Source organism: Oryx dammah, unplaced genomic scaffold (genome assembly GCF_014754425.2).
Source record: "Oryx dammah isolate SB20612 unplaced genomic scaffold, SCBI_Odam_1.1 HiC_scaffold_25, whole genome shotgun sequence".
NCBI lineage: Eukaryota > Metazoa > Chordata > Mammalia > Artiodactyla > Bovidae > Oryx > Oryx dammah.
This window is the reverse complement of record NW_024070209.1, coordinates 14788109-14815825: the sequence shown is the minus strand read 5'-3', so window position 1 is coordinate 14815825 and position 27717 is coordinate 14788109. Positions and strand designations below refer to the sequence as shown.

Genomic DNA, 27717 nt, shown 5'->3' with positions numbered 1-27717 from the left:
GTAGCTTAAAGTAACAATATGAAACTATCAGAACTTAAAAACTATATTGCTGTTATAAAAGCAAATATCATTGTTCTTAGAAATAAACATAGAAATAGTAAAAGATAAAAAGGTATGATATATGCAACCTATTCACAAGTGAGCAAAAGTAGTATGAATGTATACATGAGGGAATGACAATCAAATGTGGTAAAATATTTAAAATATTAAAATTAGTGGAACTTAGTAAAAGTTATAGGGAAGTTCTCTGTATTACACTACTTCAAAATAATTTGTTTTGAAAAAAATTTCAAATATCCAATACTACACAACATTGTACATCAACTATACTGTAATTAAAATAAATAAATATTCAGTATTTTTTTACGTCTTTCCCCCCTTCCCCTACAAAAGTCATTAAGCATAAAGTCAATGTGGACAGTTTCTAGGTAATGACCTCAAAAGTTCTTTTGGGCTTTTATACCTAAGATATGCTTCCCAGGTGGGAAGATAGATTCCCAGTCCCAAGTGGCGCTAGTGGTAAAGAATCCTTCTGCCAATGCAGGAGATGGAAGAGGCATAAATTCAATCCCTGGGTCAGGAAGGTTCCCTAGAGGAGGAAATGGCAACCTACTCCAGTATTCTTGCCTGGGAAATCCCACGGACAGAGGAGTCTAGCAGGTTATAGTCCGTGGGGTTGCAAACAGGTGGACGCGACAGAGTACACACACATAGCTATCTGAGATAAAATTATGGAAGATGGCTATAACCTAAGAGAACTAGGAAAGTGTCTTAGTTCAACTACCACTGAAAAACCACAGTCAACTATTACTGACGATCAATGTTCTCTGAAGTTTCTGCTGAATCAGTATCAGAAGAGTATTTTAACAGAAAATGAATATACTAACCATAACACTTATCAGAATAAATTAAGAGAATTTCAAGGAGTATTACAAAAGATAGTATAACACAGAAGCTTTAAATATAAAACCAAAAAGCACAATTTGGAAAAGATAACACTGATTTCTACAATTTATAAGAAGACTAATGTTAAACACTGTCATGAATACAGTCTCTATAAAAAGACTTGAAAAAAAATTATCAACTGTAAAATTTAATTGTACTAGTGAACAAACTTCTCTGTGGACAAGTAATTCTGCCACCAGTCAGTACACCTTATTCTAAACTCCCATCATAAGTCTACAGAACATTCCTGATCTCAGCACTGCTACTGCGCAGTAATACAAGAGCAGCAAAGATATAAACCAGGGTCCTACTGATCAATGTCTAGGACAACTATAAAACATGTTATAATCAGTGAATATTAGGGTTAGTTTTCTTAATCTCAGATTATTATAGCTCTCTCATCTTAGAGGCATTACAAAACTATTAGAAACTTATTCATTATCTACATAAAACAAAGAAAAATTCATAGAACTTCTATAGTTCATTCTCAGATCTATTGCTTTGAAATGTATGTCAGCATATAGAAAAATAATCTCTGTAATACAATAAAACAGGAATATTTACCTACCACTTCTCATCTCTAGGTAAAACCACAAGAAATCATACAAATTATAGGAACTCAGAGTAAAATTACGTAGGAACTTGTAAAGATAGTTTCAAATTTTAAAACAGACTATTCCTTTTTCTATAGAGGTTTTTGGTTCACAGGAAAATTCAGCAGAAGGCAGGGATTTCCCATATGTGCCATGCCTCCCACACATAACTGTAAAATTAAAAAAAAAAAAAAAAACACTACAAACTGTTTTGTTTTAGGGATAGGTCATTAGGTAAAGAACTATAAAAACCATTATTTTGTTAAAACTTTTACAGAGGTATAAAATGTGAAAATATACACCAGGGTTTTCAACTGGGTTTCCATGCAACCCCAGAATTCAATAGATCATGACAAAAAAAAAACAACAACGTTTTTTTAATTTCTTACACTATATAATATTAGCACTCAAAGTAATGCACAGTGACCAAACAGCCTTATTGGCAATGACTTCAGAAGTCTTTCAGAACCACAGAGCATGTAATAGGACCATATTTATTCAGATGAGTCCATTCCCAGTATTTTTGACCTGAGTTACAAAAGGCCATTTGTAAGCAGTGACTTGCTGCATTGCACAGCAGAAGGCAGTAAACTGATTATCGGTCATACTACCCTACCCTAAAGGCTCTTTGAGCTCATGTGACCTCTTTTTAACTAATTACACCTGCGAAGACCTTGTTTCTAAATAAGGTCACAATCTGAGGTTCCCATTAGCACATGAATTCTGAGGGAAGATTATACAACCCACCACAGACTCTTTCTCTGAATCTTTTACTCAGCCTGAGAACTCTATTTCAAGAAAAAGAGCTCTGTTAATGTAGTCGCATAGTATGCTCAAGATTTTATTTACCTCTACCCCTAAACAAGTTCTAGATTTCTGTGAAGAAAAAATATCTTTCAATGAACAAAGAACGTTTTAGGGAACTTTTCATTGTCTTAACATGTTCGAGCAAGTCTTTTTTATCTGACAAAAAATAAGACCAAGGATACAAATTCTCTAATTTGGGGAAAAAATGAAATCCATGTGTGCTTAAGTGTGACCCAGAACTGAGTATTTGTACAGCAAAAAAATAAAATAAAATAAAAGATAGGTTTCACAATGGGAGGTAAAAAATCAACATTTATTTTCAGTTATAATAACAATTTTAAGTGCATAAAGGTTCATAAAAGAGATGAGGAAACTAAGAAACCTATGTCTGCGCTCTCAGTAAGAAAATATCTTTTCAAAATCTTGTATGAAATTATATGTTAAATTATACTTTTATTTATATTGCTTTGTTTCATGGTTTTGGAAGTATTACTATGGAATACTGTCAACAAATTTTAATGCTGCAAATAACATTAATAAAAAAAAACTTAAAACCTATATTTAAACTTCCAAGGCTACCTTTAAAATAAACAGAAATTTATAGTTTATTTGCCCTATGAGTTTAAAAAGTCTGAAAATAAATTTCTCAAAGAAAGAAGAGCCATGCTTAACTAATGTTTTAAGTTTTTGAGGAAAATCAGCTAAGAAGTCATTTTTCAGTTTTTAAATAGAGGGGAAAAACTCTTAGACCCATTCTATACCACATGTTGTACCTTGTTAGAAGACAATTGTAAAATTACTTTGAACCCTACACAGATAAAGTTTAAAAAGAAATTCAAGCAGAAAATTTAACAGAAGAAACACTCAAATTTCTTCCAGCTATACCAGATATAAGCAAACTTCCTATAAAAAGATCAATAGTATTTAAGGCCTCACAAGAAACACTCAAATTTCCTCCAACTATACCAGATTATCAATCAGCAAACTTCTTATAAAAAGATCAAATAGTTTTTAAGGTCTTTTCTCACAATTACTCAACAAAAACATTTATTTACTTGATTTTAGTAAATAAATGGATGTAGATGTGTTCTAGTAGCATTTATTTATAAAATCAGGAGACAGGCAGGTGGCAGGCCATAGTTTGCAGATTCCTGACTGACACTAATGACTTGCATTAGTACAGATTTTCTTTAGGAGCAGGAGAAATTTCACAAAAATAATAAGTTAAAAATTTACAGCCAGACACAAAAAGCTGCTGAAACTTAAAACTAAAACTAACAAAGAAAAATCTTGAAAGCAACCAGAGGATATGATATGTACAGGTAAGTAACAGCTACAATAAAAGCATGTTTATCATTTAAAAATCATGGACTTCACTTGGAATTGAACAATTTTTAAAGTACTGCAAAAAAGAAATTCTATTCAACAGCAAAAAAAATCCATCAAGAATGAAGGTGAAATAAAGACATTCTCAGATGAGGGAACACTAACTAGAAATTTTGCCAGCAAACATGCTCAGAAAGAATCACAAAAAGAAGTTCATCTAAGAGAAGGGAAATTATTTCAGAAACAGAGTATCAAGAATGAGGGAAGAGCTACAGAAATGGTAAATATCTGGGTAAATATAAGTGATGATTCTCCAACTCAGTCTTTTAAATGTATCTGGTAACTGAAAGCAAAAATTCCTACAATGTCTGATACTCTTCAATGTCACATATATATAATAAATAAGTCGATTATAACTTAAAAGAGGAGGATACAATAGGGTGGTATGGTTTCTACATTCCACTTAAAGTGGTAAAATACTGATTCTAAATAGACTGAGGAAAATATATATTGCAATCCTTCAAGTAACTATGAAAACACACAAAAGCAACAGATAAGGTTAAAAAAAAAACATCAAGCCAAAAAAGCAGAAAGAGAAAAAAAGAGGAAACAATAAACTGGAGTATCTAAACCAAAATTCAACTATTCATTAATCAAAAATGGCCTAAGTACGCCAATGAAAAGACAAGCTGGAATTTAAAACACACATGCAAAGAAACTTTTACCATTCTAAAAGGGTAAAAAGATGGAAAAAAGATATATCACATAAATGTTAATCAAAGAAACACGGAATCGTCATATTTAGATGAGACAAAGATCAGAACAAAGAAAATCACCAGGGATAAATGAGGACATTCCATGATAAGAGTCAATTCATGAAGCAATCCTAAATATATACACACACCTAACAGAACTTAAAAATACATTCAGCAAAAATTAACAAGAACTGAAAGGAGAAACAGACATCCATAATTACAGCTGGAGACTTCAACTTTCAGTAACTGATAGAACTAGCAGACAGAAAACGAACATAGATATACAGAAACTGAACACCATCAACCAATGACATTTTTAAAACACGCCACCTATCAACAGTAGAATGCACATTCAAGAGTACATTGAAAATTAATCAAGATATATTGTATCCTGGATCATAAAACAGACCTTAATATAAAAGAAATAAAAGTATGTTCTCTGAGAGCCCAGAAATAAACCTACATATCTCTGGTCAATTATCTTCGACAAAGGAGGTAAGAATATACAACAGGAAAAAGACGGTCTCTTTAGCAACTGGTATTGGGAAAACTGGACAATCGCGTGTAAATTAATGAAGTTAGAACACAGCCTCACACTATACACAAAACCAAACTCAAAATGGCTTAAATACTTAAATATAAGACAGTATAAAATATAAGACAATACAAAATATAAGACACCATAAAACTCCTAGAAGAGATCATAGGCAAACATTCTCCGATATAAATAAATCATGCCAATGTTTTCTTCAGTCAGTCTCCCAAAGCAACAGAAATAAAAGCAAAAATAAAAAGTGGGACATAATCAAACTTATAAGCTTTTCCACAGCAAAGGAAACCATAAACAAAACAAAAAGACAGCCTACGGACTAGGAGAAAATATTTTCAAATAATGCAATCAACAAGGCCTTAATCTCCAAAACATACAAACAGCTCATATACAAGGCAACAACAAAAAACAAACAACCCAATCCAAATATGGGCAAAAGACCTTAACAGGCATTTCTCAAAAGAAATACAGATGGCCAATAAGCACATAAAGAAGATGTTCAACATCACTAATTATTGAAAAAAAATGCAAATCAAAACTACAATAAGATACCAACTCACACGGATCAGAATGGCCATCATTAAAAAGTCTACAGGAATTCCCTGGTGGTCCAGTGGTTAATAAGACTCCACACTTCCAATGCAGGGGGCACAGGTTCAATCCCTGATCAGGGAACTAAGACCCCATGCAGCCAAATATATAAAATCTTAAAAGAAAAAAAAAAAGCGGAAGTTTAAAAAATAAATAAATAAGTCTACAAATAAGAAATGCTGGAGAGGGCATGGAGAAAAGGGAACCCGCCTCACCACTGGTGGCAATTTAAGTTGGTACAGCCACTACGGAAAACAGTATGAAGGTTTCTTAGAAAACTAAAAGGAGAATTACTCTATGATCAAGCAACCCCAGTCCTGGGCATATATCCAGACAAAATTCTTATTCAAAAAGATACATGCATCCCAATGTTCAAAGCAGCACTATTCATAGTAGCCAAAACATGGAAACAACCTAAATGTCTATCAACAGATGAATGGATAAAGAGCATGTGATACATATATATATATATAATGGACTATTTCTTAATAATTAAAAAGAACAAAACAACGTCATTTGCAGCAACCAAGGGTGCAACTAGCAATTATCATACTAAGTGAAGTCAGAAAGAGAAAGACAAGATGCTATGTGATATCACTTACAAGTGTAATCTAAAATGTGACAGAAATGAACCCAAGTGCAAAACAGAAACAGACTCACAGACAGAGGACAGACTCGTGGTTGCCAAGGGGATGGGGTTGGGACCAGGGACAGAGCAAGGCAGCAGATGTTAGCTGTTACATACAGAATGGATAGACAACAAGGCCCTAACGGGAAAGAATATAAAAGAAAAGAATGCATACGTATGTATAACCAAATCACTTACCAGACCACCTTACCTGTCTCCCGAGAAGCCTGTACGCAGGGCAAGAAGTGACAGTTAGAACCAGACGTGAAACAATGGACTAGTTCAAAATTGGGAAAGGAGTATGTCAAGGTGTATACTGTCATCCTGTTTATTTAACTTACATGCAGAGTACATTATGCAAAACGCTGGGCTGGATGAATCACAAGCTGGAATCAAGATTCTGGGGAGAAATATCAGCAACCTCAGATATGCACACAAAAAGTAAAGAGAAACTTTGCTTTTATGGAACTCTAATGGCAAAAAAAGTGCCATTTTTTGGCATTTTAACGGCAAAAAGCAAGAGAAACTAAAGAGCCTCTTGATGAAGGTGAAAGAGGAGAGTGAAAAAGCTAGCTTAAAATTCAACATTCAAAAAACTAAGATCATGACCTCCAGTCCCATCGTTTCATGGCAAATAGATGGGGGAAAAGTAGAAATAGTGACAGATTTTATTTTCTTGGGCTCCAAAATTATTGCGGACAATGACTGAAGCCATGAAATCAAAAGACACCTGCTCCTTGGAAGGAAAGCTGTGACAAATCTAGACAGTGTATTAAAAAGCAGAAACAACACCTTGCCAACAAGGGTCCATATAGTCAAAGCTATGGTTTTTCCAGTTGTCATGTACAGATGTGAGAGTTAGACCATAAAGAAAGCTGAGCACCAAAGAATCAATGCTTTTGAACTGTGGTGTTGGAGAAGACTCTTGAGAGTCCCTTGGACTGCAAGGAAACAAGACAATTCTAAAGGAAATCAACACTGAATAGTCAATGGAAGGACTGATGCTGAAACTGAAGCTCCAATACTTTGACCACCTGATGTGAAGAGTCAACTCGCTGGAAAAGTTGGATGCTGGGAAAGACTGTGGGCAAGAGAAGGGGACAACAGAGGATGAGATGGTTGGAAGGCATCACCGACTCAATGGACATGAGTTTGAGTAAACTCCAGGAGACAGTGATAGACAGGGAAGCCTGGCACGCTGCAGTGCATGGGGTCATGAAGAGTCAGACATGAATTAGAGAGGGAACAACAACAGAAGCAGAAATTAACACAACATTGTGAAACAACTATACTTCAATGAAACAAACAAGAACTATGTTTTTGTTTGACCACAAACAAAATGACTACAATGGATTTAAGTAGAAATCAGTAACTGAAACATAATGGGAAACCTCTAAATACTTGTAAATTAAACAACATACTCCTAAGCAATTCTTAGGTCAACGAAGTCTAAAGTAACTCAGAAAACATTTTTAAAAGAATGAAAATGAGGGAGTTCCCTGATGATCTAGTGTTTGGGATATGGCACTTTCACTGCTGTTCCCCTGGCTGGGGAACACTGAGATCCCTCAAGCTGTAGCACAGCTATCCACATCCAAAAAAGAATGAAAACATAGTATCAAAATAAGTCATCTGAAGCTAAAACAGTGATTAGAGTAAAACTTATAGGACTTGAATGTTTATATTGGAGTGAGGGAAAAGGCCTTAAATCAATAACCTAAGCTTCTACTTAAAAAAACCAAAACAAATCCAAAATAAAGAAAAGGTAGGAAACAATAAAGGTTAATACTGGAAGTCAATGCAAAAGTAAAACTAGAAAAACAATAAGGAAAAATCGATATAAGCAAAAATGAGTTCTTTGAAAAGATCGATGAAATTGATAAAGCTCTAGCAAGAGTGCCAAAGAATAAAGGAAGATATGAATTACCAACACCACCAAATGAAAGAGGAACTAACCTACAGATCCTGCAGATATCAAATGATAAAAGAATACTATGAACAACTCTATGTACATAAATGTGACAACTTGTGTTGTCAGAATACTTAAATCTGACACTACAAATGTTAAACTGAGGAATAATATAAACAGATCAATATGCATAAATTAGAAAATAAAGGTGAAATTCCATAAAAACCACAAACTACCAAATTATTCAAAATGAAACAGATAATCTGAATTAAGGAAAGTGAATTCCTAGTTTAAAACTTTTCAAAGAAATCTCCAGGCTTACCTGATTTCACTGGGGAATTTAAGAAGTAACACCAATTCTACACAATCTTTTTCAGGAAACAGAAAAAAAGGAACACTTCCAAACCCCTTTTAAGAAGGCTAAATTAACCTGATATCAAAAACTAGAAAAAGGACAAAAAAAGAAACTACATACCATTATCCCTCGTGGAAACTGTGCAAAAATCCTCAACAAAATAAAAGCAAATGGAGTTTAGCAATACACCAGGACCAAACAGGGTTTTCCCAGGAATGCAAAACTGCTTCAGTATTCAAAAATCAATCAATGTAAGCTACCGTGATAATTTCTTAAAGAAGAAAAACCACAGTCAAATCAGTAGATGCATCTGGCAAAATACAACATATTTCCATGATTTAAAAAAAAAAAAAAAAAAGCCCTCAGCAAGTTAAAAGGCAATTTTCTCAATCTGATAAAAGACAGCTACAGAGTCTACCACTATCAAACACTTAATGCTAAGACTGAAGGCTTTCCCCTAAGATCAGGAATAGGATAAGGATACTACACTCTCAACTATTCTATCTAATATCTTAATGGAAGATCTAGCCACTGCAGTAAGATATGAGGAGCCAGACACATCAGGAAGAAATCAAACAGCCCCTATTCACTGATAACATGATTATGTATGCAGAAAATTCTGAAGAATCTAAAAAAAAACAAACAAGGACTTCCCTGGTGGTACAGTGGATAGGAAGTTGCCTGCCAATGCAGGGGATCCTGCTCTGTGAAGATTTCGCATGCCGCAGAGCAACTGAAGCCCGTAAGCCTAGGGCCTGTGCTCCACAACAAGAGGAATCATCACAATGAGATGCCTGTGCACCGCAACAAACAGCCCTGCTCACTGCAACTAGAGAAAGCTGGCGTGCAGCAATGAAGACCCAGCACAGCCATAAATAAATAAATTTTAAAAAATAAATAAAAATCAAAACAACTGCAAGAACTACAAAGTTTAGCAAGGCTACACTGAACAAATACATAAAAATCAATCAACTTTACATCTACTAGCAATGATCAATCTGAAAACAAAGTTTACCCAAAAAATTAAGTTAGTTTACAAGAGCTCTAAAAATATATAATACTTAAGATATATATCAAACAAAAGGTAAAGAGAATATGTATGCCAACAAGTACAACTGATCAGTGAAAGAAATCAAAAAAGATCTAAAGAAAACCATGGCCATAGACTCAACATAGCAAAGACATGAACAGTTCCCAAACTGCTCTATAGATTTAAAGCAAACGGCACCCCACTCCAGTACTCTTGCCTGGAAAATCTCATGGACAGAGGAGCCTGGTGGGCTGCAGTCCATGGGGTCACAAAGAGTCGGGCACGAATGAGCGACTAACACTTACTTCAAAAAAAATCCCAGCAGGAATGTTTAAAACGGAGAGCGGTCAAGGACCGTCAAGGACCTACTGTATAGCACATGGAACTCTGCACCATGTTGCGTGGCAGCTTGGATGGGAAAGGAGTTTGGGGGAGAATGGATCTATGGGTCTGCATGGCTGGGTCCTTTGCTATCCACCTGAGTCCAACTGTCACAACACTGTTAAACAGCTATACTCTAATACAAAATAAAGAGTTAAAATAAAAAACCCAACAGCATTTTTGAGATATAAACTGAATCCCAAATAATCTGAAAAGGCAAAGGAACTTGAGTAGCAAGAACAATTTCAATAAGGAATAAAGTTGGACAAATCACATTATATGACTTTAAGACCTGCTATAAAATTTACAGTACCACAAGAGTGTGTGCTACAGGCAAAGAGATAACATATTAGATCTATGGCACAGTACAGAATCCAGAGACCTGTATAAATAGGACCATTTGATATTTTTTAATGTTTCTTAAATTGTAAATTTATACAAGAAACGTGCCATTTAACCATTAAGTGTACAGTTCAGTGGCAGTAAGTGCATTCATAATGTCTTGCAACTATTACCACTATCCATCCACAGACCTCTTTTCATCTTGCAAAACTGAAACTTTATAATCACTGACACTAAATCTTCACTTCTGTCCCCACAGAACCTGAGTCACTACTCTTTCTTCACTGACCATAACATCTTCCAAGTTCATCCATGTTGCACTATGTGTCAGAATTTCCTCCCTTCTCAAGGCTAATATTTCATTATATACATACACCATGTTTTGTCTATACATTCATCCACTGATGGACACGTGGGTGGCACACAAATATTTCTTCAAGATTCTGCTTTTAACTCTTTATACCCAATATTCAAATGTGGAATTGTGAGTTCATACAGTAATTTTTAATTATTTGAAGAACTGTATTACTCAAATGTGGAAATGCACGTTTATAAGGTAATTTTAAATTATATGTAGGACTGCATACTGTTTTCTTCAGTGGCTGCACCATTTTATATTCCCACCAACACAGCAAAAAAGTTCCAATCTCTACAACCTTGCCAATACTTACTCTGCTTTTTCGAAAATAACCATCCTAACGGGTGTAAAGTGATACCTCATTATGGTTTTGACCTGCATTTCCCAAATGATTAATTATGCTGAGCATCTTTTCATGGTTTGTTGGTCATCTGTTTATCTTCTCTGGAGAAATATCTATTTAAATCCTTTGCTCACTCTCTAACCAGGCTATTTGTTTTTTGCTGTTTGTTGAGTTGTAGTTTTCTATAATTGTCTAAATATTTCTGGCTATGTCTCTGGATATGTGATGTGCAAATATTTTTTCCCTTTTTGGGTTCTGACTTTTTACTCTGTTGATAGTGTCCTTCAATGTACAAAAGTTTTTCATTTTGATGAAATCCAATTTGTCTATTCATTCACCGGATGCCTGTGCCTTTGGTGTCATATCCAAGAACACTTTGTTTTCTTCTAAGAGCTTAACAGTTGTAGCTCTTATGTTTAAATCTCTGATTCATTTTGAGTTAATTTTTGTATGTGGTGTTTTGAAAATATTTGTCTGTGTAATATGGTTGTATAAGGGTAGAACTTCATTCTTTTGCATATGGATATCCAGTTTTCTCAGCACTGTTTTTTGAAGAGAATGGTCTTGACCTCCATTCCAAGAATTATTTGACCACTTATATAAGGGGTACTTCTGTACTCATTATTCCAAACCAGAACCACACTGTTTTGATTACTATAGCACCATAGTAAAAAATTTTGAAATCAGGAAGTGTTAAGTCCTCCAGCATTTTTTTTCAGTAACACTAGCTATTTGGGGTCCCTCAAGATTCCATACAAATTTTAGAATGGATTTTTCTATTTCTGCAAAAGTAGTGACTGGGATTTTGATAAGGATTGCAATCAATCTGCGGAGAAGGCAATGGCACCCCACTCCAGTACTCTTGCCTGGAAAATCCCACGGACAGAGGAGCCTGGTAGGCTGCAGTCCATGGGGTTGCAAAGAGTCGGACACGACTGAGCGACTTCACTTTCACTTTTCACTCTCATGCATTGGAGAAGGAAATAGCAACCCACTCCAGTGTTCTTGCCTGGAGAATCCCAGGGATGGGGGAGCCTGGTGGGCTGCCATCTATGGGGTCACACAGAGTCAGACACAACTGAAGCGACTTAGCAGCAGCAGCAGCAGTGCTGACTTTGTAACAATACCAAATGCTAGCAAGGATGCAAAGCAAGTATAATTCATAAATGTCTAATGGTGATGCATAATGGTACAGCCATACTAGTTTGACAGTTTCTTATGAAGTTAAACATACACTCACCAAATGGCCATGCAATCCCACTTCTACATATTTACCCTTGAGACATAAAACCTTTATTCACACGAAAACCTGTACTTAGACGTTTACAATAATTCTATTCATAATTACCAAAAGCATGTCCTCCCAAGAGTAACTGACTAAATACGGCAATACATTCATATGATGAAATACTTAGCGATGAAAAGGAATGACCTACAGATAGATACATGCAACAACTTGATTTTCAAAGACATTATGCTATGCACAAGTCAGTATCAAAAAGTTACATACTAAAGGGTTCCATTTCCATGACATTCTAGAAAAGACAAAACAGTAGAGAGAACAGATCAGTGATTGCCAAAGGTTCAGGGGTGGGGAAGAGGCTGACTACAAAGGTATACCAAAGGAGATACCACAGAGAACTCTTTCAGGTGTTAAAACTGCTCTGTATCCTGACTGTGGTGATAGTTACATGAATCCATGCATGTATTACTAATACACACACATAAAAGTCCATTTATTATAATCATTAGTCAAAATTTATTTTTAAATTATACAATAAAAACACAGGAAAGTACAATTTTAACAAAGTAAAAGGGGGAAACAGTTCGTAACATATCTTACAATAAAAATACATCAAATAATAGAAAAAGGCAAAAAGAACTTGCTGCACACCAAAATGCTAAGACTAGCCATCTCTAGGTAATGAAATCATAGAGGGGCTTCTCTTTCCCCAAGTAGCTCAGTGGTAAAGAATCCACCTGCCAATGCAAGAGACATGGGTTTGATCCCCGAGTTGGGAAGTTGCCCTGGAGAAGGGAATGGCAACCCACTCCAGTATTCTTGCCTTGGAAATCCCACGAAGAGAGGAGTCCATGGGTTCGCAAAAGAATCAGACACAACTAGTGACTAAACAACATCTGAGGGCCTATAAGGTAAGTCATTTTAAAATTGAAATTTTTAAAGGAAGGAAATTGTGGGGTTGTTTAGTTATCTTAACACCCACATTAAGAAACAGTCAACTCTTTATCAATGCACTAATCATGTATATCTCTTCAAAACCTGGAAAAGTATTATCAGAAATATATTATCTTTGCCAACTGAAACTACACATTGTAGAAGTCCATGTCCACTGAGATATCATCAGATTTCAATGCTTAAAATAGTTTATACCATAACACACAAACATAATTTGAAATCAATAAAAAAGGATACAAAATTAACGTTTTGTTGTTGTTGTTTAGTCACTAAGTCATGTCTGACTTTTTTGCAAGCCCATGGACTGTAGCTCACCAGATGTCTCATCCATGGAATTCTCCAGGCAAGAATACTGGAGTGGGTGCCATTCCTTCTCCAGGGGACCTTCCCAACCCAGAGATCAAACCCACGTCTCCTGCACTGGCAGGCAGATTCTCTACACGGAGCCACCAAGGAACCCCAAAATTAAAGTTCAGCTCTTATAAAGCTTTTAAAATATTATTAAAGTTACTGAAAATAAAATCATTTAACAAAAGTTGCTAATACACTGTATTATTCAAAGTCAAAATGAGTATTCCTATAAAAGAGAACTTGGTGCAAAGAAAATCTGGGAAAGTTCGGTGACTAGGCCACAAGGAAAAGTAGCAAATGGATAAAATACAAAGCAGGGATAGTATTTTTCCAGGCAGGAAAATCAACATCTGCCTAAACATGGAAGAAGTTCTCTGAAAGATACAGAATTTAAAGTTCCAATTCTCTCTATTCACTTTATCCAAAACAGTCACCAGACCACTTATTTTAAATAATCTTAAGTTACCTGACATCAACTGAGAAAGTTTTGAGAACATAATCACCACTGAAAACTTTCCATGGATGGGACTCAATCATTAAGGACTTACTACTACTCCCTGCAAGAAACTCTGGGGCCCTTTTCATGTTTCATTCAATTAACTGTGACAAATTGAACAATATATATGAAAATTTGTCACAGTTAAATCTCTCAACCAGTCTGCAATATATAGGTTACATTCTTCCTTCAGGATTTTGACCTGGCTATAATTAAGTAAAGTTTGGGGACTAATTTCCCTATCTGATATTGCACAAAAACCCTTTATCATCTGTATATAAATTCCAGTTGCTACACAAAGTTGCCCATGTGAAAAGCAACTCAGCTACAAATCAATACAATTCTACAAGTGGAACATGTACCCTTGTGAATTTCTATTTGGAGCTCATATTTGAAATTATTTTGTTTAACAGAGATGGCACCTTTCTCTGAGACTAGCAATCACATCAGTCTCATCACTCCTCATTGAATCTACATTTTAAATCAGTGCAAGTCAAATTCCATCCAAATATGATGAAAATCCATCCAGCTGTTTCCCCATACTACAGTAACAAGCCAACAGAAACTTCCCCTGGATACCTGCCTTGCTGCTCTCTCACATCACTAGGATCTGCTCAAGGGCCATCTCAGAGAGACTCCCCTGAGACCACACAGTACCAATTTACCCACCATCATCTCATATCAGTTTCGACTTCTTATAGTGTCTACCATCACCTGCATGTATATGTAATATACCTCTTCTCACTGAACCAGAGCTCTAGGAAAGGACTTTGTTGACAAACAGTAAATTTTTGACACACAGCAAATGGTTTTGAATAAATGGATCATTTTTCATAGTTTTGAAGAACTTCTGAACGTGTTAAAACTAAGCTCTAGGGCTTCCCTGGTGGCTCAGTGGTAAGGAATCCACCTGCCACTGCCGGAGACACAAGTTCAAACCCTGGTCCCACAAGATCCCACATGCCAGAGCAACTAATCTGTGTGCCACAACCACTGCGCACAAGCGTCACAATTACTGAAGCTTGCATTCCCTAGAGCCCATGCTCTACAACAAAAGAAGCCACCGCAATGCGAAGACCACATGCCCCAACTAGAGAAGCCTCTGCTCACCACAGCCAGAGAAAAGCCCACCCAACAATGAAGACCCAGCAAAGCCATATAATTTAATAAAATTATATATTTTAAAAAACCCACTAGGCTCTAATATGATAAAATTTAACATTCTAGACATTAGCTTTTTTCTTAATACAACATAAAACAAAGGCATTTTAGGCATGAAACAGCTGATCTGATAGATAATCCCAGCCATTTCTGCCCTCTACAGCTGCTTTTCACCCCCTCCTCTCATACTCCCAGTAGGAGGTAACTGTCCCTGCTGCAGTAGCATTTTGGTGAAAAGTATCACAGCACTTAACTGATTAAAAAAAAAAAAAATCAAACAAAAATGCATTACATCAGAAAAGGACAAAAGAGAGCAACATGAATTTGGCCCTTGGTACAGTCCTACTTACATGCATATTTCATTTATAATTTAATTTACTGTGGGGTAGGTTTTATTAGCAAAGAAACTAACTTGGGAGGTGTTTCTTACAAAAAAATTAAGGCTAAACAGAATAAATACTATTCAGGCTTCCCTGGTGGCTCAACGGTAAAGAATTCACCTGCCAATGCCGGAGATACAGATTTGATTCCTTGGTCGGGAAGATCCCCTAGAAAAGAAAATGGCAACACACTCCAGTATTCTTTCCAGGGAAATCCCATGGACAGAGGAGCCTGGCAGGCTACAGTCACGGGGTCACAAAAGAGTCAGACACAGTACTAAACAACAGAATACTATTCAATTCAAATATAATCTCTCATTTATTCCAGGCATATGAAATACATTTGCTCATTTAGGGTTCTAGGTGAAGTTAAAACCGCTAAACCTGGCCTGCGCATTACAATCACTGAGAAAGCTTTAAAAATTAAAATAATAAAAATTTAAGTGACCTTGGGCTCCACTCCAGGTCACCTAAGTTAGAATACTAGAACCCTAGCAGAGTATGTCTTTAAAAACTCTCCTGATGACTCTAAGGAGCAACCAAGGCTGAGAACCACTGCCCTGTACTATCTTCCCAGCCTTCCTTGTCTCTCTTCAACTTCATAAATCAAAGTAAAAGCACAGAAACAAATCGTAAAGATTTAAATTCCTGGTGCCCACAACAAATCTCAAAGAAGACACTTCCATTTGCCCCAATATTTCTATTAATTCCTGTAAAAAGTAAACACAATATTTATCTCCTCTAAAAATACATCCCTGATTTAACATACTCAAACTAGACCACAATTATTTCTTTTAGGAGCACTGCCCTTGTCACAAACAATTAACTTTATGTAGCAATTAATTTATCCTTTTTGTCATTTGTACCTCCATTTTCTCCTCTCTAACCCGGAAGAGTTTGGCTAACACTGTTGTATCCCTCACATATGAAGTTCAATTTACAAAGAATGTCTACATTCATTATCATATCACATAATAACGTAGCCTGGGCAAGAATTACTAGCCCATTTTAGAGATGGTAACCCAGGGAAGTGTCCTGCCAAATGCACCTTTTGCTTGAGACTCTGAGCAGTACAGTGCACGTATCAGAGAGGTACTTCCCACCCACCTTCCCACTATTTTTATATACTCCTCTACAGTGTGGACTTCCCTGGTGGCTCAGACAGTAAAGCATCTGGCTACAATGTGGGAGACCTGGTTTCAAACCCTGGGTTGGGAGGATCTCCTGGAGAAGGCAATGGCAACCCACTCCAGTACTCTTGCCTGGAAAATCCCATGGACGCAGGATCCTGTTAGGCTACATACAGTCCATGGGGTCACAAAGAGTCAGACACAAAACTAAGCAACTTCACTTTCACTCCCCCCCCCCACTTTACATAAATCTATTATTGTTTACATTCCATCTATAGTTATAGAGAACATTCCTAAGGATAGATTTCCAAATGTTCAACAACTTACGTACGGTTGTAACTACAGATTTCCAGTTAAACAAGGACATAATACATACAATTTACTTCTGCTTCCTCCCACAGTCCCACTGGAAAGAGGAAATAAATAAAGAGGGCATTAAACAAGCCCACAAAGACAGAAAGACCAAGGAGATAATATAAAATTTCTGAAGCTGGAGTACAGGCAGAAGACTGTTAATTGATTTGTTTCCCTATAAAAAAAACTTCAAGGAACTTGAGGAAAGTTCCAAGTATGTGTGTTGTAGTATTTTTCAAATTACACAGATAAGACACCTACAATAAAAACTACTTAAAAGTAGCATTTTTTTTCTGCAGTATTTTCTCAGTTAATGCTAAAAACATACCTATCATAACAGGGCCCTACGTTTTTTACCATAAACTGGGAGTTCTTGTACTTAAAGAGTATGGAAGCCATAGCTTCCACAGGACCAAGGTGGACCAAGTCCAATATCCTCAGTCTATCCCATCACTCCCTTCCTCATGCTTTGCACTCTAATACTAAACTGCTTATAACAAATATTACCTGCTTCATGTACCTACTTCTGCTCATGCTACTTCCTCTACCTAGCCAACTTCATTACTTTCAAGTCTCAGCTGAGCTGTCACCTCTTCTAGACAGCTTTCCAAAATTGGGGAAACAGTGGATTTAAAATTCATCTTATTATCCCCATATGACAAACACTTGTTGAAATGAATAATGCAATTAAAAACACCAATACAAAAAGTAGCATTTATGGAGTGCTTATGGTGGGTCAAATAATATCTACATGTATCAATTTACTTAACATCTTTCCAACAACCAAATGAGTTGGGTACTAATTATTAAGTGCAGAGAAAGGTTAAGCATTTACCTTTAGGGCACAGCTAATAAGTGATGAATCACAGACTGAAACTCAATCTGGCAACGGAGCCAATATACTTAACCATAGACTAGGCTTCCTCTATAAATGTCAATGTCTTCCAAACCTGTATTCCCAAGTCTTCATGTTTCATTTATTTCCAAATCTTCAAGTTGAATTTCCAAATGGCTCCTGGCCATCTCTTCCGGGATGTCCTTCAAGAACCTCAAAATTAACACAACTGAAATCACTATGTCCCCCTTGCTCCTCAGCATATGCCAACAAAAGCTACTCACCACCACACCTTCTTGTACTGCTATTCAGGTTAATTCATTCACCCAGTCATCCAAAGTAGAAACCTAAGTCTGAGTAATTGCCACCTTGTCAATTCCCCTCATCCCTACATTTGCCAAATTATACTGTTTCTACCTCTCAAACTAACTTACATGCAGCTCTCACCACTGTTCATACCTGAGCATTAGCTTGGAATCTTTCTTCAACACAAATCTGATTGTGTCTTAACCTATAAAGGCTGCCTACCATTGACATCAAGTCCAAAGTTCTTAGCAAAACATATTATGATCTTGTCTTTGCCAATCTCTCAGCTTCAACTCTTAACCATCCAACCCCCAACTCCTCTTCCCCTCAAAACTTCCCTGAATTTAATATGCTTTTAAAGACCTAATTGTCTCTATATAAGCAAGTACCTTAGCCTAGGATATCCCTCCCACTATCTCATCTTCCCAAACTGATCATAAAGGCAACATCCTTTGAGAAGCCTTCTCTATTTCCCTCAGATTGAAGAAACTCCCTTCTCTATACTCACATAATCTGCACATCTATATTTTATTAAGAGTACTTACACTAAAATGGCTTACTTGAAAATATCACCAAGTATGTATTCAAAAGTAAAAAGGCTGCCTTATTTTGTGGCCCCATGCCTACCACATGTTCAACAATGTATGAAATCACCAGCCTCTTTTAACAATTTCAAGTCCAAAATCAACTAACTTACATAATTTCTCTCTCTTGTAATACAAAATTATTATTCTTATATTAATATTTATATCTCTCAGATTTCACTGGTCCCATTTCCACATATGTGAAAAACTGGAAGAAAAAAAATGCTGCAATTTCAACAGAATCCCTGTAGTAAAAACATTTACTACATCAGCAAACTTTCAAATGGCCACTGCTACAAGAACATTTACAGAGCAACCCACTCCAGTATTCTTGCCTAGAAAATCCCATGGACGAGCCTGGTGGGCTACTACAGTTCACAGAGTCAAAGAGTCAGACACGACTTAATGAGTGAGCACTGCTACGTATCAGGCACTGTTCTACATGTTTAACATATATTAGCTCACTTCAATTCTCACAGCCATCTCATGAGGTAGATAACATTTTAATGCTCATTTTATTGATGAACTTCAAGATCAAACAGAACCAAGACTAAAGCTCAAACTATTTAGCTCCAGAAATTGATCTCTTACACTGCCTCTGATTAATAAGTCTAAAACTACTAAAAAAAAGACAATAAATTCTTTCTTAGAGCAAAACCATCTTTGCACGTCGAACAGTTAGGAAAATGTGGGAGGCAAATGTAAAAATTTGGGTAAATATAGAGGATATTGAAAACACAGAAAAATCTTTTTTAAGACTTTTAATTCATGGGACTTCCCTGGCGATCCAGTGGTTAAGACTCAGCGCTTCCAACGCAGGGAGTGTGGGTTTGATCCCTGGGCAAGGAACTAAGATCCCACAAGCCGTGCATTGAGGCCAAAAAAAAAACAAACAAAGCAAACAAACATGAATATTAATTCACTCTAATTATAGAAAATGTTTTGCTAATAAAACATCAAATCTTTGACATATGTCATCATGTAGTATTACTAAAGTCAGTCAACTGAAACAGAGACAAGTACATAGTCATAGCCCACAAAGATATTTGCTGAATTAAATTTTTATAAAGAACTCAGATGGGCTTCCAAGATGGTGCTGGTATAAAGAGCCCACCTACCAATGCAGGAGACTTAAGAGACCTGAGTTTGTTCCTGGGTCAGGAAGATCCCCTGGAGGAGGGCATGGCAACCCACTCCAGTAGTCTTGCCTGGAGACTCCCGTGGACAGAGGAGCCTGGTGGGCTACAGTCCATGGGGTCACAAAGGGTCAGACATGACTGAGGCGACTTAACATGCAAGGAACTCAGATGCATCCAGAAGACAACTATCTTGTAGGGCTGTTGTAGTCCCAACTCTGTAACATGTTTATAACTGAGACTAGGAAAGCTTCATGTACCCAAATTAATCAGGAAATAGGAAATGATTTGTATCATTTACAATTTCCAAAAACTGAGATCTACAGGAAGATGCTGCATTTCACCCAAATTAACGCATACCAAATCCAGAAGTAGTAAAAAAAAAATATTTCTGCAAAACCTGTATGCAGGTCTAGAAGCAACAGTTAGAAATGGACATGGAACAAAGATTCAAAATCGGGAAAGGAGTACATCAAGGCTGTATACTGTCACCCTGCTTATTTATCTTATATGCAGAGTATATCATGAGAAATGCCAGGCTGGATGAAGCACAAGCTGGAATCTAGATTGCTGGGAGAAATATCAATAACCTCAGAAATGCAGATGACACCACCCTTATGACAGAAAGCAATGAGGAACTAACGAGCCTCTTGATGAAGTTGAAAGAGGAAAATAAAAAAGCTGGCTTAAAACTCAACATTCAAAAAAAAAAAACAAAACTCAACATTCAAAAAACTAAGATCATGGCATCCAGTCCCATCACTTCATGGCAAATAGATGGGGAAAGAATGGAAACAGTGACAGACTTTATTTTCTTGGTCTCCAAAATCACTGCAGATGGTGACTGTAGCCATGAAATTAAAAGATGCTTGCTCCTTGGAAGAAAAACTATGACCAACCTAGACAGCATATTAAAAAGCAGAGACATTACTTTGCCAACAAAGGTCCAGCTAGTCAAACCTGTGGTTTTTCCAGTAGTCATGTATGGATGTGAGTGTTGGACTATAAAGAAGGCTGAGCGCCGAAGAATTGATGCTTTTGAACTGTGGTGTTGGAGAAGACTCTTGAGAGTCCCTTGGACTACAAGGAGATCCAACCAGTCCATCCTAAAGGAAATCAGTCCTGAATACTCACTGGAAGGACTGATGCCGAAGCTCCAATACTTTGGTCACCTGATACGAAGAGCCAACTCATTAGAAAAGACCCTGATGCTGCGAAGGATTGAGGGCAAGAGCAAAAGGGGATGACAGAGGATGAGATGGTTGGATGGCATCATGGACTCAATGGACATGAGTTTGAGACAACTTCGAGAGATAGGAAGACTGGCGTGCTGCAGTCCATGAGGTCACAAAGAGTCGGACACGACTGAGTGAGCAACAACAAAGAGGTGATAAACATGAGTTTCATCCATTAAATTTATTTCCTGAGGTCTCTGCAAGCTAACCTAATTAGTTTTCTATATTCCAAGACTTCTTGGAGCAGGTAGCTCTGGGTTCTAATTCTGAACAGGAAGCCATCATACCAGACAAAAATGGTAAATCACACAAAAAAATTCCTAAGAAGTTCAAATCTGGGGTTAAGTTCAAAAGACTGGACAGAATATCAAAATGGTTTAAGTTAAGAAAAAGAGAGATTTACAAATAAATAAAAAACATTTTTGAACAGTAAACACTATTCTAAGCACTTTACATGCATTTACACTTAATCTTCACAATTAATACAATTACCACTCCCATTTTGCAAATGGAGAAACCAAAAAAGAAACACTAAGTAATTCAACTAAATTTAGAGAGGAAAAAACAAAACAGAAACTAGGATCTTACTCCTTCCTGTTATGCTAAATGACATCAGTTAAAGAGAAGGACATATCTAGTAATAGAAAAAAACAAGTGTTTTTTTTTTTGTTTCGTTTTGTTTTTTTACTATGACTCTACCTAGTCAAGTTGTGTATGTAGAGTTATTTTGATTTTTATAACCCAAAGTCCACGTGTAAGCATATGAAAACATATTCAGCATCATATGTCATTAGGGAATTACAAATTAAAACATTGAGATACCACTACACACCCATTAGAAAAGCAGCAATCCAAAACACTATCAACATCAAATGCGGATGAAGATGTAAAGCAACAGGAGCTCTCATTTGTTGCTTCTGGAAATGCAAAATGGTACAGCCACTGGAGAAGACCGTTTGATAATTTATTACAAAACTAAACATACTCCTGCCATAGGCTCCAGCAGTCATGATCCTTGGTATTTACCCAAATGAACTGAAAACTTTTGCACACACAAATGCCTAGACCCAGATATTTATAGCAGCTTTATTCATAACTGTCACAAACTGGAAGCAACCAAGATATCCTTCAGTAGGTGAATGGAGAAACTGTGGTATATCCAGACAATGTAATATATTATTCAGTGTTAATTGGAAATAACCTTTCCAAGCTACAGAAAGACATATAAGAAACTTAAATTCCTATTATTACATGAAAGAAGCCATACTGAAAAGGCTACATACTATATGACTTTCTAGAAATGGCAAAACTATGGAGACAATAAAAAGATCAATAATTGTCAGAGATTAGGAGAGAGGGGTGAATAGGCAGAGTAAGGGTTTTTAAATGAGACCGTATTCCACAACATGCCATATGTAGTTAGAACCCATAGAATGTACAGAGGTGAGCCCCGACATAAACTACAGACTTTGGGTGAGAATGATGCAGTAATGCAGGTTCACTGACTGTAACAAACATACCAGTGTGTCTCAGATGCTGCCAATGAAGGGAATGGAGGCAGGAGTAACATGGGAACTCTGTACTTTCTGCTCAGTTTTACTATGAACCTGAAATGATTCTTTTAAAAAAAAAATAATGAATCTACTTATGAAAGACAGAAAAAAAACCCAAAGCCAAAAAAAGTGTTTACTGAGCAGTTGAAAAGAAACATCCATTTAACATACTCATTAGTACACACACAGCAAATCTAAAATATTTATTGAAATATTGTACTAGGCGTCCTGTGGAGGAGATATAAACAAGTAGACAAGGCTCCTTCCCACAAGGAGTTTGAAATATAGTTAAACAGACATCTATATTCACACACAATTAAATAAAATGAAATTTAAATAGTTCAAAACAGGAAGCATATCACAAACAGCTAAGCTGTCAAATTACTAAAATAGGCATTAATAGGACAATGTGTTTAGGGGTTCAGTGGATTACTTCGAGCCAAAAGAATTAGGAAGTTACAGATATGCTCTAGGTCCTGAAATAGGGGTAAGATTCATCTAATTTTCTGGAGGGAATTGGTGAATTCCAAGAAGGAATAAAATTACTACAGTTGGGAAAAAAAATTAAATGAACCAGTTTCACAGAACAAAATGGTGAGACAAGACTAGAAAGACAGGTAAAAGCCAGATCATGGAGGTAACTGAAAGCCACATTCAGAAAGCTTAACCCTGGTTTGGGAAGAACCCCTGGAGAAGGAAATGGCCACCCTCTTCCGTATTCTTGCCTGGAGAATTCCATGGACGGAGGGGTCTGGTGGGCTACGGTCCATGGGGTCGCAAAGAGTCAGACACAACTGAGCAACTAACACACTTTTGAAAACACTAAAAAGGAGCAAATACTTGCCTAACTAAGTATATACTGATGACTCTTAGTCTAATGAAAAGTGTATTTATAAATATTTTATGTGAGAGACACATAGTTTGAAGACATACAGTAATCAACAGTGGTAGTTAAAAATTCACCATCATTGAAACTGGAGCCTATTATACAGAGAGAAGTCAGTCAGAAAGAAAAACACCAATACAGTATATCAACACATATATATGGAATTTAGAAAGATGGTAACGATGACCCTATATGCAAGACAGCAGAAGAGACACAAGATGTAAAGAACAGACTTTTGGACTCTGTGGGAGAAGGTGAGGGTGGGATGATTTTACATAATAGCACTGAAACATGTATATTATCATACATGAAACAGGTTGCCGGTCCAGGTTCGATGCAAGAGACAGGGTGCTCAGGGCTGGTGCACTGGGATGACCCTGAGGGATGGGATGGGGAGGTGGGGTGGCAGGGGGTTCAGGATGGGAAACACATGTACACCCATGGCTGATTCATGTTGATGTATGGCAAAAACCACCACAATACTATAAAGTAATTAGCCTCCAATTAAAATTAATTAAAAAATAAAATAAAAAATTCACCATCACTGCCATACAAGTGAATACATATACATACAAGCCCTGCTCCCATTTTTCGATTTCCAATCTACACCAACAGGCTACCCATAACCCCATAAACTGAACCCGTCCATAAGACTACACTATCACCCAATAAAGCTCTATATGATTACATCACTCCATATCCCCTTACCCAAAGATGTCTTTCCTCACTGCCCATGAACTGGAAAAATGGGTCATGTTAGGACCATGGTTACTAATGGCACCTTCTCCCCATTCTAGTGACAAAACTGTCACCCTCTATTCATCAATAAAAGCAAACCTACGAAGTACTTGCATGTTCAAGGCAAAACACAAAATCCCTCATTCCTTGGCCAATCATCTGAAGACATGACGCATACAGGACCCTATACTACTTCTGATCATTATCATTAGTCAACCGCATTTCTCATATATGAAAACATTTCTGAATTTTTCCATTGTTGCTTTTAAACCTGCTTTATAATCCGTTTTTTGCCATAAACTCTTCTACATAATTCTAACCACATACTACTCAATTCTCAATGCATGTCCATCCACTGCTGTATCCATTTCCATACTTCCCGATTAAATGTTCCAATCTACCTCAACTAAGTTATCTCAAATCAGTGCTGTAGTTTATGTATTTACCTTTATACTTTTATTATGTACCCAAAGCCCTCCCCTTTAGCAATCTACCACGTGAGTGACTGTTTTCTTCCCTTTTCATTAACATGCATTCATCTACATCCTATTTCCCCAATCATTTATAACTAACTCTGGCACATATAACCCTTCTGAAACACGGCCTCCAGATACAAAAACACCCCTTAAGAGTCCTCTTTCTATTGAAAACATTTTAAGACTTTTGTTAATAAGATTTTTTATAGAAATACAAATACTTACGCTATGATACTACTTATTCAAAGTTTAAAATCATGAAAGACACCAATAGATATTGTTTAAACATAAAGGTATATACTAAAAAACATAAGTGAAGTGGAGTCGCTCAGTCGTGTCCGACTCTGCGATTCCATGGACTGTAGCCTTCCAGGCTCCTCTGTCCACGGGATTGTCCAGGCAATAGTACTGGAGTGGACTGCCATTTCCTTCTCCAGGGGATCTTCCCGACCCAGGGATCAAACCCAGGTCTCCCGCATTGTAGACAGACGCTTTACTGTCTGAGCCACCAGGGAAAAGACATGTATAAAAAGAGAACAGGAGGAATGCAAAGGGACACAGAAAACTTCAACACTGTTTGTAATGTTTTATTTTTTTAATTGAGTCTGGAATACATGGTTGTCTGTCACAATTGTTCTTTATACCTTTTCAGATGTGAAATATATGTAAGTGAGTTTAAGAAGAAAGAAATCCAACTATTAATGAGAAGTACCCTGCCATACAGAGAGACAAGCTGTTATGTCCAAGTTGCAGCGAATGCATCTGGGACACCACTTTTGTACTTTGCCTAAGCCAAGAAAAGAAAAATCACACGGCTACAATACAAACTTTCTCTTGGATATACTTTAGATGTGTTTCAGATTTATTTTCTACAGCTATCCAAATCCATTTCTTTCACAAAGCTCACATCAACAAAAATTAAATCCTTTAACTCTGTATCCCTAAATTGCCATTTACTGTTAAGTGCCTAACAGTAAATCAGAATAACCACCTTACTTGGCTCTGTTAAAATACAAGTGAATTGGTAAGACCACGTAACTACTTCCACTTGGCTAAATGCGGACAGTCATGTACATTACACTCTGTGCAGGAGTCTAACTCGTATACTAACTTTTCAGTCTCGATTTGTAACATCTAAATTAAGCCACTCATCATTCAACCGCAAATGAAATGTCAATTCACCCAAACTTAACCTTGCCAGGACAACTCCAAAACACTACTAACAGCCCATCGAGCGTTCACCTCTCGCATACTCAAAGTCCCGTCCCTGGACCAAGGTTTACAGCAGCCAGAACTGGTCTCCTCCACCGCTGAGCCTCACACATGCCCCCTTATCCCAACTCTTGGCTCGCAGTGGTAAAACCAGCAGAGAACGCCGGAAGTTTCACCTCATTACGAACCCAAAGGAATCTACAGCTCATACACCGCAGGTGCTGAGTTTCTCGTCCCTGGGGGGTAGAAGGCGGAAGCCTCGTGCCGGGGAACAAGGGCCAGTCTTCCACGGCGTCCGCCCGAGCCCTAAAGTGGTCGATGGAACAGTTCAGGCAGCTGGCCCTCCTACTTCCCTCCCCGCCCCCACTCCAGGCCCACCCAACCCCCACGCTGGGCGCGAAGCCTGCCGTACATCCCAGCACCTGCGGGTCCCAGGAACAGACGCGGATCCTCTTCTCTCCACAAGAGGCGAGGGCTTGGATGCCGGCTCGGACGCTTGCCTCCGGCCACCGGCCTCTCAAGTCCGGACCAACCCTGCAATCCTTTCGCTTTCTGATCTAACAGAAACTGTACCCTCTCCAGGACCTACCCCGGAGCCTGGGCTTCTCCGGTGCCAAGCTCTTAGGCCTCCTCACGTCTCCCAGAGGACCAACCCACACCGGACGCTCAGAGCCCGAAAGGCAACTCCCACCACTCCCCGTCTCGCCCGTCTTTCCTTCCCAGCTGCAGCCGCTGAAATATCCAATTTCTACGGTCCTCATCCATCAGTTTCCCGGCCTCCCTTCACAGCCAGGCCTGAGCCCCCAGCCCTGCCTTCCGCCGCTCCCCTCCTCCGGAGGCCGAGCCCCGGGGCTGGGCGGCTTCCTTCCCCGGCATCCCGGGGCCCGGCTCCTCCCGCGGCGGGCCCGGCCCCCGCCCGGCGTTGCCGCACACTCACCGCTGAGGGCCGAGGCCTGCAGGGTGGCCCCTGAGGTGCCGTCGATGACTTTGATGGTCCCGCGACTGGTCACGGCCAGGATGGCGTTGAGCGCCGGGTGGTAGGAGAGGCTGTGCAGCCCGTCGGCGTCGCAGCGCATGCAGCCGTCCCGCAGCACCAGCCACTCGGAGACCCCGGCCGCTCCCGCCCCCGCCGCCGAGGAGCAGCCCGGGCCAGAGGCCGCCGCAGCCGCAGCCGCCATCTTCCGGCCTGCGCTCAGCACAATCACACTGGGAAGCGGCTCAGTGACAGTCCCGGGAGGTGCAGCACCACCACCAGTCACCATCCGGGGCCAGGGGGCAAGCAGAGCGCGTTAGCCGGAAGTGAAGTCAGGCGCCGGCACGCAACTGGGACGTCGGCCGCGCGCCCGGAGGGGCCAAGCTCGGAGGGAGGCTGGCGGGGGAGGGGGAGAGGGAGCGAGAGAGGCGGGACCCGGGATGGGACCGGGAGGCGGCCGGCCGGAGCATGCGCGGGAGGGAGAACGCGTGCCACGCGCCGCTGGTCCAGCCAGCTCTGTGTCCGCAACGTCCCAGTTTTTTTTCCGAGTCCGGGGAGTGGCCGCGGCCTGGACTCCGCCCAGCTCCCCTAATCCGGACCAAGGCGGGGTGGGTGGGTGGAGAGCTGGGGTTTGGGATGTGTATTTCCGCTAGGCGGGGACCCCGGACGGTGCTGGCTGAGACGCCTTGAGGCCCCTTGCGGTTCCACCTCTGCCTGGACGATTCCCAGCACGCGCGGTGCAGCTGTTTGGCTGTGGCCCAAAAGAGACCTCCTGTCTGGGCCTCTGCTCAGCAATCTGAA

The 27717-nt window shown here is 38.6% G+C and overlaps 1 protein-coding gene across 9 annotated transcripts in view; it reads right to left on the bottom strand.

Annotated features, from left to right (window-relative positions):
* Positions 1-27220, bottom strand: part of BIRC6 (baculoviral IAP repeat containing 6) — a 210869-nt gene extending 183649 nt beyond the window's left edge. For 7 of the 9 annotated variants that reach the window (XR_005718377.1, XM_040224596.1, XM_040224598.1 and 4 more), the window contains exon 1: positions 26881-27220. Coding sequence is in view for 8 of the 9 variants with exons in the window: in XM_040224596.1 (XP_040080530.1) it covers positions 26881-27205 (325 nt within the window). In the remaining variant the exon portion in view is untranslated. The remainder of the gene's footprint in view (positions 1-26880) is intronic. The other 2 variants (XM_040224599.1, XM_040224600.1) reach the window with 1 other exon arrangement.
* Between the last annotated feature and the right edge of the window lie 497 nt (positions 27221-27717).